Genomic DNA, 16,336 nt, shown 5'->3' on the forward strand with positions numbered 1-16,336 from the left:
AGGTCCGCAGCACACGCTCGTTGCAGGGGTCCCAAGCGCCCAGGGCTCCGACAATCAGGGTGTCCAGCTGCACCTCGTAGCCCTTCGCTCTCAGGGTGTCGGCCAGTGGGGCGTACTTTTCCAGTTTCCGAGCTCGAGCTTCTCGGAAGGCCGGGGTCCTGTTCTCGAAAGGGACCGTAATGTCGACGAGGATGATCTTTTTCTGGGTTTCGTTGGTGACGATCACGTCGGGTCGTAGCGGGCTGTCGGTACCGGGGATGGCGCAGTTCACGGCGACCTCCCCAAGGCTAGGTGAGATGGCTTTCACCAGGCGGTTCTGGATGGCATTGTGGCGCAGCTGCCAGGCTCTGGAGTGGGGCTTGCAGCTGCACAGGACGTGGGGCAGGGTCTCGTTGGAGTAGCCGCACTTCCTGCAATGCTTGTCTCGGTTCCCGTGGCGGACGGCTCCGTTGAGTGGGACGCAGTTGAGCCGGGCGCGGTGGATGAACCGCCAGTCGGCGAAGCGGGTGAAGCTGCCCCCGGCGAGGAAGTGGTTGCTGGCGTCCCACTTGCTGGTCAGTTCGAAGGCTTTTCCCTGGTCCGGCTTGCGCTTCAGGGCTTCTACGTACAGCGAGTGGGTGGCTGTCTTCAGGGTCCTTTCCAGCAGGCCCCTGGCGCTCGGGGTGACTATGGTGTTGCCCTCGGACCCGATCTGTGGCACCAGGACACCCAGCTCCTGGCGCTCCTCACACCACTCCCAGCGGCAGCCGATGCGTTTCCCCAGGCGGCGCGTGGCATTGCGGGCGCGGGACCACAGCGAAGCGATGTCGCCCCCATCTCGGCCGAATTCGCCGTCCAGGGAACCGCTCAGGAAGCTGGCGGTGTCTTGGCTGGACAGGGCTCTACCGATCCGCTTTTGCGTTACGTCGTGGAGGGCTTTCGCTGCGATGCTCTTTACCGTGGCGTCGGGGCACGTCAGCAGGCGGAAGGCGTGGGTGATCACTGCGATGTCACCCAGGTCACCCATGCGGGGGACATTGGCACCGCCATGCCTGTGGGTGATATAGACCAGCTCGTTGCTGGCTCTCTGGGGAAGGAATAACCACTTCTTCACCAGCTGCCGGATGACCTTGTCCGCCTTGTTGAGGGGTACCTTTGCCACGGCGGAGCCCCTCAGGACGAACGAGATGCGGGGGATCAGGAAGGTGTTCAGGGCGTTTATCTTTTGCCACGGTGCTAGCAGGGAGGTGTTGATCTTGGCGGTATCCTGTAGGATCTCTTGGATGGTGTCCTCTGGTGTCTGGCGGACACGGAAACCCGTCGGCGTGCCGAGGTGTCGGTAGGCCTGCCCCTCTGCCAGGGGGATGACGGGCTCGCCCTGAATCTGGAATTCCGTCCCCTGCACGGAGTCCCTTTTGCTGCCATCTATGTGGAGGGATGCGCATTTCTTCGCATTGAAGCGGAGCCCCATCCAATCGGCAACTCGACTGGTGGCATCTAGCATACGCTGGAGGTTCTCTGGGTCGTCTGCGGTCAGGACTAGGTTCTAATACCTGCCTCAAGCCTCTCTCAATTCACAGAGTTTTGGAACCCATGTCCCTTGCCTAGCGAGTGCTACTTAGTTGATGGTGAGTCCCTCCATCATAACAAAAGGCCAAGTACAGTTCCAAGCACAGTTCCCATAATCAGGGTAATGACAATTTATTCTTCCTGCCCCAATAACAGAAACACTGGGGATCCCACAGCAGCCAAAGTGACAATTTGGGCAGTTATGGCCTCATTCTAGGTGGGGTGGGTGTGCCTATGCAAATGAGATTGGCCCCTGAAGTTCTTTTCCACAACTTGCCACACCTCACCACCAGATGTCAGGGTGGAGCTCATCCTGACTCTGCTTACATCAGGATTGTATCTTCAAACAAACAAACATAATCTCTCACCCTACTGGAAGCAGAAAGAATGCTATGTCCACAGACAAAAAGGTAATTGACCTTAGGTGAGAGACAAGGTCCTTGTGTACCCAATCGTCTCCCTTATTGCTCATTTGCGGATGACCATTTTACCCCTCCTGCTATAATCTCTTTAAGGCTGGAAAGTTTTCCCAAAAGGCTGCGTGGAATCCTACACATTGTGCTGTAGTTTGGAGCAATGCCAGGAACTATGGGAGGTGTGCCCAGAAGTCATTGCAGCTAATACGGTGTGTGGGGCATATTGGCCAAACCTGTGAGCGAGTATGGATTCTCTACTTCATGCTGGCATGCATCAAGCTTAGTAACTCAGGTTAAGCTCAGTCAATGTGATTCTGACGTCTAGACAGAACTGAGATGGGTACATGAAGGCTGAAAGCAGGGCGTATCACACCATTAACGTCCATCTAAACTGGGCCATTGTATCAGTGTAGCCACATGGGTACCAAAATTTCTAATGCAGAAGAGTAGAAAGCAAGGGAGAGAAGAAACATGAGCAGAGGAAGGGAAAGAAAGATGGAGAAAGGTTAGGTTAGAAAAGAAGAGAGTGAATTATGTATGTTTAGGGAGAGAGGTAAGGTTATGCCTTGGTACGAGATATTTATGGACTGTGTTCTGAGAAGGATAATTCATTCAGGTTGTAGTTCCTCGTTTCCTGTGCAGCTGATGGTCCCCATGATAATCTGAGAGGAAGGTTCTGTTCTTAAGACACTGGAGGTATTATCCCCCAGCTGGGGAACTGAGGGGATGTCCACCTTGCAGTGTAAACCCATTCTTGAGCCCTGACTCAAGCCTATCCCCTTCCCACCTTGTGTCTATGCTGCAATTGCGCTAACCCAGGGCTTGGACACAAGGCCCCCGGACCCTGCAGGGATGGAGGGCCCGAGCTCACTGCTCAGGCAGGCTTTGGGCTCATTTGCTTTACAGTGTAGTTGCAGCTGCATTTGGCTTGGGTTCCAGGGTGTCAGCTGGAAGTATCCCACAATTCTATGGGACAACTTCCTTAGTCCTCCCTTTCCCAACAATCAGAGAGCTGCTTGGGTTTGCAGTGGAGAGCGAACCTATCAAGCCTTTTGCAAAGTGAGCTGCTTCCTGGTACTGTGCAGGGTGAGTGGTAAAGTTTTCCCACAGTGTACGATGGTCCTAGGGCTCGAGTGGACACATTTTTGAGGTGTTGGGAGGGAGCTAGGGAGTCTGGGATATGGTTCCTTTGACTCAGGTCTGCACACTTCAGCATGGACACCTAGATTCGAGCAGAAGTTGGAAAAGTCTTAACCTAGGGTTAAAATGCAACATACACACGCAAGTCCAGCATTCCCTAACGTGGGTCAGCTGACTCAAATCCCACCAATCTTGGGATTACATTGCAGTGTAGACATATCCTGAGGCACAGAGAGATGGTGATGGGCTCAAGGTCACACAGAGAGTGTGTGGCAGAGCGAAACTTGAACCTATGTAGCCTAAATCCTCATGACCTTTGGTGCCACTGCCATGATACCACACCACAGCAGCAGCCGCCACCTTCCCTCTTTATTGCCTAGCTGTTGCACATGCTAATTCAGTCCAAATGTTGTGCATAAATGAGATGTAAGTGGCTATTTAAAAATAATTTAGGGGTGAACTGCTTTGCTCTGGGGATTTATTTTCACTGGTGGCAGTGCTCCAATCTGTCCCTCATTTCATAGAATCATAGAATATCAGGGTTGGAAGGGACCTCTGGAGGTCACCTAGTCCAACCCCCTGCCCAGAGCAGGACCAATCCCCAACTAAATCATCCCAGCCAGGGCTTTGTCAAGCCTGACCTTAAAAACTTCTAAGGAAGGGGATTCCACCACCTCCCTAGCTAACGCATTCCAGTGTATCACCACCCTCCTAGTGAAAAAGTTTTTCCTAATATCCAACCTAAACCTCCCCCACTGCAACTTGAGACCATTACTCCTTGTCCTGTCATCTGCTATCACTGAGAATAGTCTAGATCCATCCTCTTTGGAACCCCCTTTCAGGTAGTTAAAAGCAGCTATCAAATCCCCCCTCATTCTTCTCTTCCGTAGACTAAACAATCCCAGTTCCCGTAGCTTCTCCTCATATGGCATGTGTTCCAGAACCCTAATCATTTTTGTTGCCCTCCGCTGGACTCTCTCCAATTTTTCCACATCCTTCTTGTAGTGTGGGGCCCAAAACTGGACACAGTACTCCAGATGAGGCCTCACCAATGTCGAATAGAGGGGAACGATCACGTCCAGTGTGCCATTGGCCTTCTTGGCAACAAGGGCACACTGTTGACTCATATCCAGCTTCTCATCCACTGTCACCCCTAGGTTCTTCTCTGCAGAGAACCCGCAGAGCCATTCAGAACCTGCCCATTGAAGGGGGCGGCACTTACCTCAGGCAGCCACTGAGGTAAAAAAACTACAAAAGGTTCCCCCGCCCCCGGCTCTCTGCTGGTAATAGCTTACCTTAAGTGATCACTCTGGTTACAGTGTGTATGGTAACACCCATTGTTTCATGTTCTCTACGTATATATATCTCCCCGCTGTATTTTCCACTGAATGCATCTGATGAAGTGAGCTGTAGCTCACGAAAGCTTATGCTCAAATAAATTTGTTAGTCTCTAAGGTGCCACAAGTACTCTTTTTCTTTTTGAGAATACAGATTAACACGGCTCTGAAACTCTGAAACCTGTCATTATGCAAGGCACTGAATTTAGCCGTATGGAGTGGAAATCTATCAACTTCATGAAAAAACTAATATAGATACAGATAGACATCATCTTCCTTTCCAAATGCAAACAGATGGACATCATACCAAAAGGACTGAACGTAAAATATCCATTACAATCTACAGATCACACAGACTATGCTGATAGCTTGTGCCACATGCTCTCAAAGAAACTGCAGAACCACCTGGTCAACATCCTCTACAGAAAACAGGGAAAGATTAAGAATGCGCTCTCAGAACTGGATACTCTCATAAAAAAAACTACCTTCCACACAAACTTCCTCGTGGCTGGACTTTACAAAAACTAGACAAGCCATTTACAACACACACTTTGCTTCTCTACAAAAGAAAAAGGACACTAAATTCTCTAAACTACTACATGCCACAAGGGGCCACATCAGTGGTTCCCTTAACCCACCCAGCAATATTGTTAATCTATCCAACTATACTCTTAGCCCAGAAGAAGAATCTGTCCTATCTCGGGGTCTCTCCTTCTGCCCCTCCACCCCCACGAACATGATACAGTTCTGTGGTGACCTAGAATCCTATTTTCGATGCCTCCAACTCAAGGAATATTTCCAACACACCTCTGAACAACATACTAACCCACAGAGACCTTCCTACCAAGGCTACAAAAAGAAGAATTCTGGGTGGACTCCTCCTGAAGGTCGAAACAACAGACTGGACGTCTACATAGAGTGCTTCCGCCAACGTGCACGGGCTGAAATTGTGGAAAAGCAGCGTCACTTGCCCCATAACCTCAGCCGTGCAGAACACAATGCCATCCAAAGCCTCAGAAACAACTCTGACATCATAATCAAAAAGGCTGACAAAGGAGGTGCTGTCGTCATCATGAATAGGTCGGAATATGAACAAGAGGCTGGTAGGCAGCTCTCCAACACCACTTTCTACAAGCCATTACCCTCTGAACGCACTGCGGGTTACCAAAAGAAACTACAGCATTTGCTCAAGAAACTCCCTGAAAAAGCACAAGAACAAATCCGCACAGACACACCCCTGGAACCCAGACCTGGGGTATTCTGCTACCCAAGATCCATAAACCTGGAAATCCTGGACGCCGCATCATCTCAGGCATTGTCTGGCTATGTAAACTCCCTCCTCAGGCCCTACGCTACCAGCACTCCCAGCTATCTTCGAGACACCACTGACTTCCTGAAGAAACTACAATCCATAGATGATCTTCCTGAAAACACCATCCTGGCCACTATGGATGTAGAAGCCCTCTACACCAACATTTTACACAAAGATGGACTACAAGCCGTCAGGAACAGTATCCCCGATAATGTCACAGCAAACCTGGTGGCTGAACTTTGTGACTTTGTCCTCACCCATAACTATTTTACATTTGGGGACAATGTATACCTTCAAATCATAGATTCATAGATATTTAGGTCAGAAGGGACCATTATGATCATCTAGTCTGACCTCCTGCACAATGCAGGCCACAGAATTTCACCCACCACTCCTAAAAAAGACCTCACACCTATATCTGTGCTATTGAAGTCCTCAAATTGTAGTTTGAAGACCTCAAGGAGCAGAGAATCCTCCAGCAAGTGACCCGTGCCCCATGCTACAGAGGAAGGCGAAAAACCTCCAGGGCCTTCCAATCTGCCCTGGAGGAAAATTCCTTCCCGACCCCAAATATGGCGATCAGCTAAACCCTGAGCATATGGGCAAGATTCATCAGCCAGATACTACAGAAAATTCTTTCCCGGGTAACTTGGATCTTACCCCATCTAAAAACCCATCACAGGCCATTGGGCCTATTTACCATGAATATTTAATTACCAAAACCATGTTATCCCATCATACCATCTCCTCCATAAACTTATCGAGTTTAATCTTAAAGCAAGATAGATCTTTTGCCCCCACTACTTCCCTCGGAAGGCTATTCCAAAACTTCACTCCTCTGATGGTTAGAAACCTTCGTCTAATTTCTAATCTAAATTTCCTAGTGGCCAGTTTATATCCATTTGTTCTTGTGTCCACATTGGTATTGAGTTTAAATAATTCCTCTCCCTCTCTGGTATTTATCCCTCTGATATATTTATAGAGAGCAATCATATCTCCCCTCAACCTTCTTTTAGTTAGGCTAAACAAGCCAAGCTCCCTGAGTCTCCTTTCATAAGACAAGTTTTCCATTCCTCGGATCATCCTAGTAGCCCTTCTCTGTACCTGTTCCAGTTTGAATTCATCCTTCTTAAACATGGGAGACCAGAACTGCACACAGTATTCCAGGTGAGGTCTCACCAGTGCCTTATATAACGGTACTAAAACCTCCTTATCCCTACTGGAAATACCTCTCCTGATGCATCCCAAGACGACATTAGCTTTTTTCACAGCCATATCACATTGGCAGCTCATAGTCAACCTATGATCAACCAATACTCCAAGGTCCTTTTCCTCCTCCGTTACTTCTAGTTGATGCGTCCCTAGCTTATAACTAAAATTCTTGTTATTAATCCCTAAATGCATGACCTTACACTTCTCACTATTAAATTTCATCCTATTCCTATTACTCCAGTTTACAAGGTCATCCAGATCCTCCTGTAGGGTATCCCTGTCCTTCTCTAAATTAGCAATACCTCCCAGCTTTGTATCATCTGCAAACTTTATTAGCACACTCCCACTTTTTGTGCCCAGGTCAGTAATAAAAAGATTAAATAAGATTGGTCCCAAAACTGATCCTTGAGGAACTCCACTGGTAACCTCCCTCCAACTTGACAGTTCACCTTTCAGTAGGACCCGTTGTAGTCTCCCCTTTAACCAATTCCCTATCCACCTTTCAATTTTCCTATTGATGCCCATCTTATCCAATTTAACTAATAATTCCCCATGTGGCACAGTATCAAACGCCTTACTAAAATCTAAATAAATTAGATCCACTGCGTTTCCTTTATCTAAAAAATCTGTTACTCTCTCAAAGAAGGAAATCAGGTTGGTTTGGCACGATCTACCTTTTGTAAAACCATGTTGTATTTTGTCCCATTTACCATTGACTTCAATGTCCTTAACTACCTTCTCCTTCAAAATTTTTTCCAAGACCTTGCATACTACAGATGTCAAACTAACAGGCCTATAATTACTTGGATCACTTTTTTTCCCTTTCTTAAAAATAGGAACTATGTTAGCAATTCTCCAATCATATGGTACAACCCCTGAATTTACAGATTCATTAAAAATTCTTGCTAATGGGCTTGCAATTTCTTGTGCCAATTCTTTTAATATTCTTGGATGAAGATTATCTGGGCCCCCCGATTTAGCCCCATTAAGCTGTTTGAGTTTCGCTTCTACCTCAGATATGGTGATGTCTACCTCCATATCCTCATTCCCATTTATCATGCTACCATTATCCCTAAGATCCTCTTTAGTCTTATTAAAGACTGAGGCAAAGTATTTGTTTAGATATTGGGCCATGCCTAGATTATCCTTGACCTCCACTCCATCCTCAGTTTTTAGCGGTCAGCTGCAGCAGCACAGGAGCTAGCAAACAGAGCTGTAAACAGGGGAGTTTGAGTGGGAGTTATACTGGTAGTAAAATAACCGTGCCTAATAGGGTACAGAATGTGAGTGAGGCCAAACAGCAAAAATTAAGATGTTTGTACACTAATGCAAGGAGCCTAGGTAACAAAATGGAGGAACTAGAGTTACTGGTGCAGGAAGTGAAACCAGATATTATAGGTATAACAGAGACCTGGTGGAATAGTAGTCATGACTGGGCTACAGGTATTGAAGCAGTGGCACTGCTATGGGTACCCGCATGGCCACAGTATGCCAACATTTTTATGGCTGACTTAGAACAACGCTTCCTCAGCTCTCGTTAATGCCCCTACTCTACTTGCGCTACATTGATGACATCTTCATCATCTGGACCCATGGAAAAGAAGTCCTTGAGGAATTCCACCATGATTTCAACAATTTCCATCCCACCATCAACCTCAGCCTGGACCAGTCCACACAAGAGATCCACTTCCTGGACACTACGATGCTCATAAGCAATGGTCACATAAACACCACCCTATACCGGAAACCTACTGACCGCTATTCCTACCTACATGCCTCCAGCTTTCATCCAGACTACACCACACGATCCATTGTCTACAGCCAAGCTCTACGATACAATCGCATTTGCTCCAACCCCTCAGACAGAGACAGACACCTACAAGATTTCTATTAAGCATTCTTACAACTACAATACCCACCTGCTGAAGTGAAAAAACAGATTGACAGAGCCAGCAGAGTACCCAGAAGTCACCTACTACAGGACAGGCCCAACAAAGAAAATAACAGAACGCCACTAGCCATCACCTTCAGCCCCCAACTAAAACCTCTCCAACGCATCATCAAGGATCTACAACCTATCCTGAAGGACGACCCTTCACTCTCACAAATCTTGGGAGACAGGCCAGTCCTTGCTTACAGACACCCCCCAACCTGAAGTGAATACTCACCAGCAACCACACACCACACAACAGAACCACTAACCCAGGAACCTATCCTTGCAACAAAGCCCGTTGCCAACTGTGTCCACATATCTATTTAGGGGACACCATCATAGGGCCTAATCACATTAGCCACACCATCAGAGCCTCGTTCACCTGCACATCTACCAATGTGATATATGCCATCATGTGCCAGCAATGCCCCTCTGCCATGTACATTGGTCAAACTGGACAGTCTCTACGTAAAAGAATAAATGGACACAAATCAAGAATTATAACATTCAAAAACCAGTTGGAGAACACTTCAATCTCTCTGGTAACTTGATTACAGACCTAAAAGTGGCAATACTTTAACACAAAAACTTCGAAAACAGACTCCAACGAGAGACTGCTGAATTGGAATTAATTTGCAAACTGGATACAATTAACTTAGGCTTGAATAGAGGCTGGGAGTGGATGGGTCATTACACAAAGTAAAACTATTTCCCCATGTCTATCCCACCCCCCACTGTTCCTCAGTCGTTCTTGTCAACTACTGGAAATGGCCCACCTTGCTTATGACTACAAAAGGTTTCCCCCCTGCCCCCCCGCTCTCCTGCTGGTAATAGCTCACCTTAAGTGATCACTCTGGTTACAGTGTGTATGGTAACACCCATTGTTTCATGTTCTCTATGTATATAAATCTCCCGCTGTATTTTCCACTGAATGCATCCGATGAAGTGAGCTGTAGCTCATGAAAGCTTATGCTTAAATAAATTTGTTAGTCTCTAAGGTGCCACAAGTACTCCTTTTCTTTTTGTGGATACAGACGAACACGGCTGCTACTCTGAAACCTGTCAACAATGATTAAATTATTAGAAAACCTGCCTTATAGTGATAGTGACAGTGACAAGGAGCTCAGTCTATTTAAGTTAACAAAGAGATGGTTAAGGGGTGACTTAATCACAGTCTATACAGCCCAAATCCTCAAAAGTCACCTATGGCGTAGGATTTGATTTTGATGGGAGATAGGTGACTAAGGGCCTACATATTTACTTGGGGACTAGAAATTTCATAATAGTGGGCTCCTCAGCCTAGCAAAGGAGCAACAAGATCCAATGTCTGGAATTAGAAAATACACAAATTCAGACTAGATGCATGGCACAAATGTTTAACAATGAGTCTAATTAACCATTGAAACAACAACTTCTAATTTGCTAAATCAGGTTATAGTCTTAGAATAAAAGACTATAGTCTTAGTACATATGTACTTTTATTTTCTTGTAACCCTTTCTATTTTATTCCTTCCACTTGATATCACTGAATCCTAGGTTTTATTTTTATTAACCAATTCAGTGCACTGATGGAAGGGAAGAGTGCATTAGCCCTACTTACACTAACGGGCTGCAGTGTATTGGCTCTTTAAAGGCACGACAAACTGAATAACGTCTGGGAACGTTCCAGGAGAGGGCTGGACCCTGCATTGGAGATGTCTCTGGGGAACTCAGGAGTTGGGGTTCACTGCAAGGCAAGGTCTGGACTGGCAGAATCCAGAAGAGTTTGCTGGCAAGGCAGACAGGCTGGTATGTCAGGGAGCTGGCACACAGCTTAGCGGTAGCAGAACTCACTTGCTGAGGCTGAGAGGGGCAACACTGGAAGCCAAACAGATTTGCATGGGACCATTTGTCAAAAACAGAAAGGTTTGCAAAAACATTTTGATTTTCTCAACATTTTGCATTTTTCAGCAAAAATGTTTGTTGTTTTTCATTGGTTTTTAGTTTTCGTTTACTGTTTTCTAACATCACCCCTCTACCAAGAGGTAACAAATGTCACAGCCTTGCAGGCCAGCTTTAGTGGGAGGAGAAATAAGTGACATGGAAGCTTGTTATTTTTTTAGTCCCATTCGTTTTATTTACACTACATTCACCAGACCTGGAACTGAGGGGGGCACAAACAGCAAACCTTTTTCTGACACTAAATACCAGTTCCCAAGAAGCAACTCTGCCTCAAGAATTGGCTCTCTTTAAAGAGATTCAAGCAGAGAGAAAACTGGTTTGATGTTTGCCAGAGAAACCAGATGTTTCCCCTAGAGAAACAATAGCACAAAACTAACAGAAATGCAACATTTCTCCAAGACGATACGCTACTCACACTGAATGAGGCAGGAGTCCCATGGGAAAAAAAACCCATGTGATTGTGTAATTAAAGACCATATCATAATACATACACACAAGGGGGGCCAAATTAAGGTTAAGCAAGCAACCTTAATACTGGCACTTCCTAACTTTTGAGAGCTTGACTTGTGTGTAAGTAATATATTTAAACATCTCTATAAATCCTTTTAAAGTCCCTATACTCTTCCCCCCCATCTCATCCTGTGACACTGAGTTCCACTGGCTAATGGTGCATTATATAAAAGAGTATATTCAGGGGACAGAGGGCAAGATGAAAGAAAAAGAAAATAAATCATGTCTGTGCAAACCAAAGACTGAAATGTAAGATCAGGATTTATTAAGGAAATAAAACTCATAATTCATTCTGTTTTTTCCTCCCCTCCTATGGTCTATTTATCTAATGCACTGATATCTATTAATCTATCTGTCTTCTGTTTATATGTCTGTCTGTATTAGCTCTTTATGTATCAGGCTAATACAAAAAGGAAAAGACAGACATATAAACAGAAGACAGATAGATGAATAGATATCAATGCATTAGATAAACAGACCATAGGAGGGGAGGAAAAAACAGAATGAATTATGGGTTTTATTTTCTAAATAAATCCTGATCTTGCATTTTAGTCTTTGGTTTGCAAACATGTTTTGTTCCTTCTTTGACAGATGGGCCCCAGGAATAATAGAAAGTTGTTCACCTCTTTTCCAATAACAATGCTACCAACGATATGTTCAGTATCTATAACTTAGACATGTCTGGAGATAAAGGATGTAGGGTGAGAAGGGCAAGACCAACCCATCTTCATTACCACACTCCTGGCAAGGAAGGAGAGAGAGAATTAAGGATTCAGTGGGATTGATGTCCTGTTTTTTATGCTGATTGATATCTATATGTAACACATATATCTCTACTAGGGCTCATTGAATGTTTTTCCTCAACTTTCTCGAAAGCATTTGCTTTCCTCAGAAAATTTCAGGTTTTTTGTCGAAAAACTGACCACCCCAAAATCAAAACATTTCTACTCAGAAATGCTCCATGGTGCCTCCTGGGAGCTGCCACTTGGGTCTCTAATGCTCCTGTTCTCCAGCTAGGGAACACACTCCATACAGGAGAACAGGAGCATGAGAGACCCAAATGGCAGATCCCATGAGGCACCATGGCCAGGGACTGCCATGATGCACTGCCTTCCTTCACCAATATAGAAGATGGTGCTGCATCATGGGACATGTAATCTGAGCAGGGAGCCCAGTCAACAGAGAAGGAAGCAAGGATGAGTTACATGAACTACAACTCCCATGAGGCACTGTGGCAACATTTCAGCCTCAAATGACTTCAGTTTTGCTCCGAAATATTTCCGTTTTGGAATTTTTCCTGAAAAATTGAAATATTCAGTGGGGAAAATAATCCATTTTCCAATCATCTCTCATCTGATCTAGTCATACACTTGTGTATAGCTATTACGCACCTGTGCATGCAGCCACACCCACCCACCCGTACATAATAAGCACACTAAAAATTTGGATTGTGGCATTCACGCACAGCCCACGGGGAGGTCTGAGAAGGATGATTGTATATCAGGAGCCATAATCTCTCCCCCCCACCCTCCGCCCCCGCTGCCCTCCAATCTCCAGGGAGGGCAGATGGTGTGTGCATGCTATCACCTGGGATGCTGCAGCGTACTCCCTCTCTGAAGCACCGGGCCAATCCACAGGCTGTTGTGGAAGAGCGCAGGGCCACGGCTTTGCCTGCCATCCAGCCACTTTCAGGGCATGCCCAGGGTGCAGTTATGGTGATCATGGCTCTTGTATAGGCTGTGCAAGGTCAGAGGAGATGGATTTTTGCATCTTCCACAATACTTGGGCAAGGAACCACATGGTGTTGTGTGTGTGTGGCCATACTGCAGCATAAATGCTAAACACTGATAATGCCAAGGATGAGGCGCATCAGTGATTACAATTTTATTTCTGGTCTTCCCCCTCAAAAAAAGGCATTGCTTTGTATAAGGTAGATACTCTAAATGAATACAAAAACCCTGTTTGTCACCATGATTTATCCCTCTATTTTCTCCGTGATTCATTCCATCCATCGTGTTTATCGCTCCCTTGGAGAATGGATGGGGACAGATGCTCAGCTGGATTGGGACTGACATCTCTTTCAATGTTCAGAGGCTTTTAGATCTCTGCAGTATTGGTGGATGCTGGCTTTGTTCCTGGGGACAGGGGGAGCTAAGGTAGGTGAGGATGAGGGGGCTGCCTCTGGGGTGGTACAGCGCTGCACCACCTTGATTCCGAGGTGGAGCTTGAAGCCAGAGGACAATGTTTCAAATGAGGCAAGCCTGCTTCCGAACTGGGAGAGCTGACAGGGCTCCAACCCAGAGTGAAAGGGCATCTGGTAGGACCTACAGAAAAACAATGTTGTCTGTGTTTCGTCCACCTGTTCTGTCAGTGGAGCTGTCCTGTTGTTACCACATCATGGGCAATGCCCACCAGGGACAAGCTCAGCTCAAACTGGCAGGGCTGGCAGAAGATTTCGTCTTGGCTCAGCAGGTGTAGCAGTGGCTGCCTGATCTCCACAAGGGTCCCAGTGAGAGTCTCTATTGCAGTAATGTGAGCTTCCAGCCCACAGGTAAGTTGTATCCAGAGCGTACCTGTGGTTCTGGCACAGTGGATGGAAGACAGAACATCATTGTTGATCTAACTCATGCTTCTGAGTTCCAGATGTCACTGTGAGGGCCCATCTCTATAAAATGGATTGGAACCAGAACCGAACTCCCTTGAACTTGGAGGCAGTTGAAATCGATAGCCAGAGCTGAAGTGTGACTAGAAGGATCCATAGCATGTGTATGTGTTTAGGCTCTAGAATGGCAATATCTTCCCATCACACATGCAAAATTAGTGTCTTATGCATTTAAGAATTTTAGTGTAAGACAAGCTTGTTGGAATAAAAGCAACATTTAATGTCTCTGCACTCTGTTAAAGTGCAGAGACATGGATCACTTTCAGTAGCAGGCTGTGGGTTTGATGCCCCACTTTCGGAAGGAATATTAATGACCTTTATAAACAGGTTTCAGAGTAACAGCCGTGTTAGTCTGTATTCGCAAAAAGAAAAGGAGTACTTGTGGCACCTTAGAGACTAACCAATTTATTTGAGCATGAGCTTTCGTGAGCTACAGCTCACTTCATCGGATGCATACTGTGGATACTGCAGAAGACATTATATACACAGAGACCATGAAACAATACCTCCTCCCACCCCACTCTCCTGCTGGTAATAGCTTATCTAAAGTGATCATCAAGTTGGGCCATTTCCAGCACAAATCCAGGTTTTCTCACCCTCCCCTCCCCCCCCCCCAAACTCACTCTCCTGCTGGTAATAGCCTTTACCTATAGCTGGTAATGACCTTTAGTGGCAAATGAAGTATGAGCAGCTGTGAACACAACTTACATTAGTTTGCATCCTGTGAGTGCTGTGTATGCAGCTGACTCCAGTGCACACTGGAATGAAACAAAGGGAAAACAGCCAGTTGTGCACATGGCTTGGGTAGCTGGCATTCATGGGCCTCCTCCTCCAGGCCAGTCCGGGTGATCATTTACACCTGTGGGCAAAATGGGTGCGAAAGGCCATTGCTTGTGCAAGTGAGGGAAGATTCTAGGAACATTTTAAACTCACTCTGCACAGCTCTAAATGGGTGCATGAGATACAAGTGCAACATATTTGTGAAGTGTGTGTTGTGTCTGCCCCTCATAGCTATCCAGATAGATAGGGAGGGAAAAAGGTGTACGTATGGTGATGATATGGCAGGAGGTGTATGTATGGTGATGACAGTACTATATCTATCATACAAGTATAGCATTGTGACAGGGTACGACTCACCACTGCGGCATCCCCTGCTGGATGTCATGAGGATCAGCTCTGCTAGCCAGTGTGCCCTCTTCTGGTGGTGTCTCGCCACCATCACTTCTGCACCCAGGTCTCTCCCAGGACACCGGCGTCCTCTTCGTGACACAGCCCTCTGTCTGTGCTGCACTCTGTGCTCCCCACTTCAAGGGACAGTATCACAGTCCACTGTCCAGCCACTTCCCTCAGTGGCTTCTGTAGCCAATTGTCTGGCCACTTCCTCAATGGCAAGGCGGGGGGGGGGGGGGGGGAGGGAACGTGGAACCGGCCTGCTCTGGATCCTGGCCCAGAGATACTGTAGATGGCAGCCACGCACTGCATCCCCTCCAACCTCTTTGAGTACCTTTCCCTGGGTCACTTCTCCGTGTTCCCCAGAACCCTCTTTGCTCTAGCCTGCAGATCCCTGCAGTTTGCCAGGAGCTGCCGTTAGCTCCCTGGGTCTCTGCCTGCAGCACTGCTCTGTCTGAAGTGCTTGCTGTCTTCAGCCTGCAAGGCAGCCAGTCCTCCTCCTTCCTCACACTCCAGGGAATGACTGAAGCTGCTCTGTAGGGGCATGCCCGGCCCTGATTGACTGCTCCTCATGGCCAATCTCTGATTGGCTGCTTCCTCTGCAGCCTCTCAAGGGCTCTATTAACCCCTTAGAGCACAGTCTGGGGCAGGCACCCCAATACAAGCATGTTTGTAAAGGAAGTGTTGCATCCTACTCTAGTGGCAGGGCCACATAGAGGATAACAGCCTTACTACTACTGCTAACTAACAGAGTTATTCCATTAGTTTACGTTAGTAAATGCCTGTGTACTAAAGGTCCCATGTTCAAGCAATGACCCATGTTGAGGGTTATTACAGCAAGCTGTGAGAATCAGTTGCTCTTCTGAGATAGCCCCTCTGTCATAGCCTGACCTATAGGCACAAAAGCTCTGTGCTGCGATGCAGGGCTCATTCAGGTTCTGAGTTCCCAGGCAAGCAGTAAATCAACTCCTGCTAACCATTACTTTGAAAACACACTCTACTTATTGCAGTGTTTGAAGGTGAACTGAAATGCTCCCTTAATGGCATTCCACAGGCTCTTAAGAAGGAGAGGGCATATGGATGTGCGACTGATGCTGCACTTGGACATGAGAGCCCAAAATACCTTTGAGATCATGGCTGCTCTCGACTGCAGAT

General features: G+C 46.6%; 1 protein-coding gene across 1 annotated transcript in view; it reads right to left on the reverse strand.

The window, feature by feature from the left end:
• TBC1D21 (TBC1 domain family member 21) overlaps window positions 1–15,648 on the reverse strand; it is a 133,140-nt gene extending 117,492 nt beyond the window's left edge. Inside the window, exons 1-2 of the mRNA XM_084642149.1 lie at window positions 15,149–15,648; window positions 14,720–14,870 (exon numbers count right to left, since the gene is read on the reverse strand). Coding sequence (XP_084498275.1) covers window positions 14,720–14,830 — 111 coding nt within the window. The 5' untranslated portion in view covers window positions 14,831–14,870; window positions 15,149–15,648. The remainder of the gene's footprint in view (window positions 1–14,719; window positions 14,871–15,148) is intronic.
• Window positions 15,649–16,336: the final 688 nt, after the last annotated feature.

This window comes from Lepidochelys olivacea (genome assembly GCF_965140295.1).
Source record: "Lepidochelys olivacea isolate rLepOli2 genome assembly, chromosome: 10".
NCBI lineage: Eukaryota > Metazoa > Chordata > Testudines > Cheloniidae > Lepidochelys > Lepidochelys olivacea.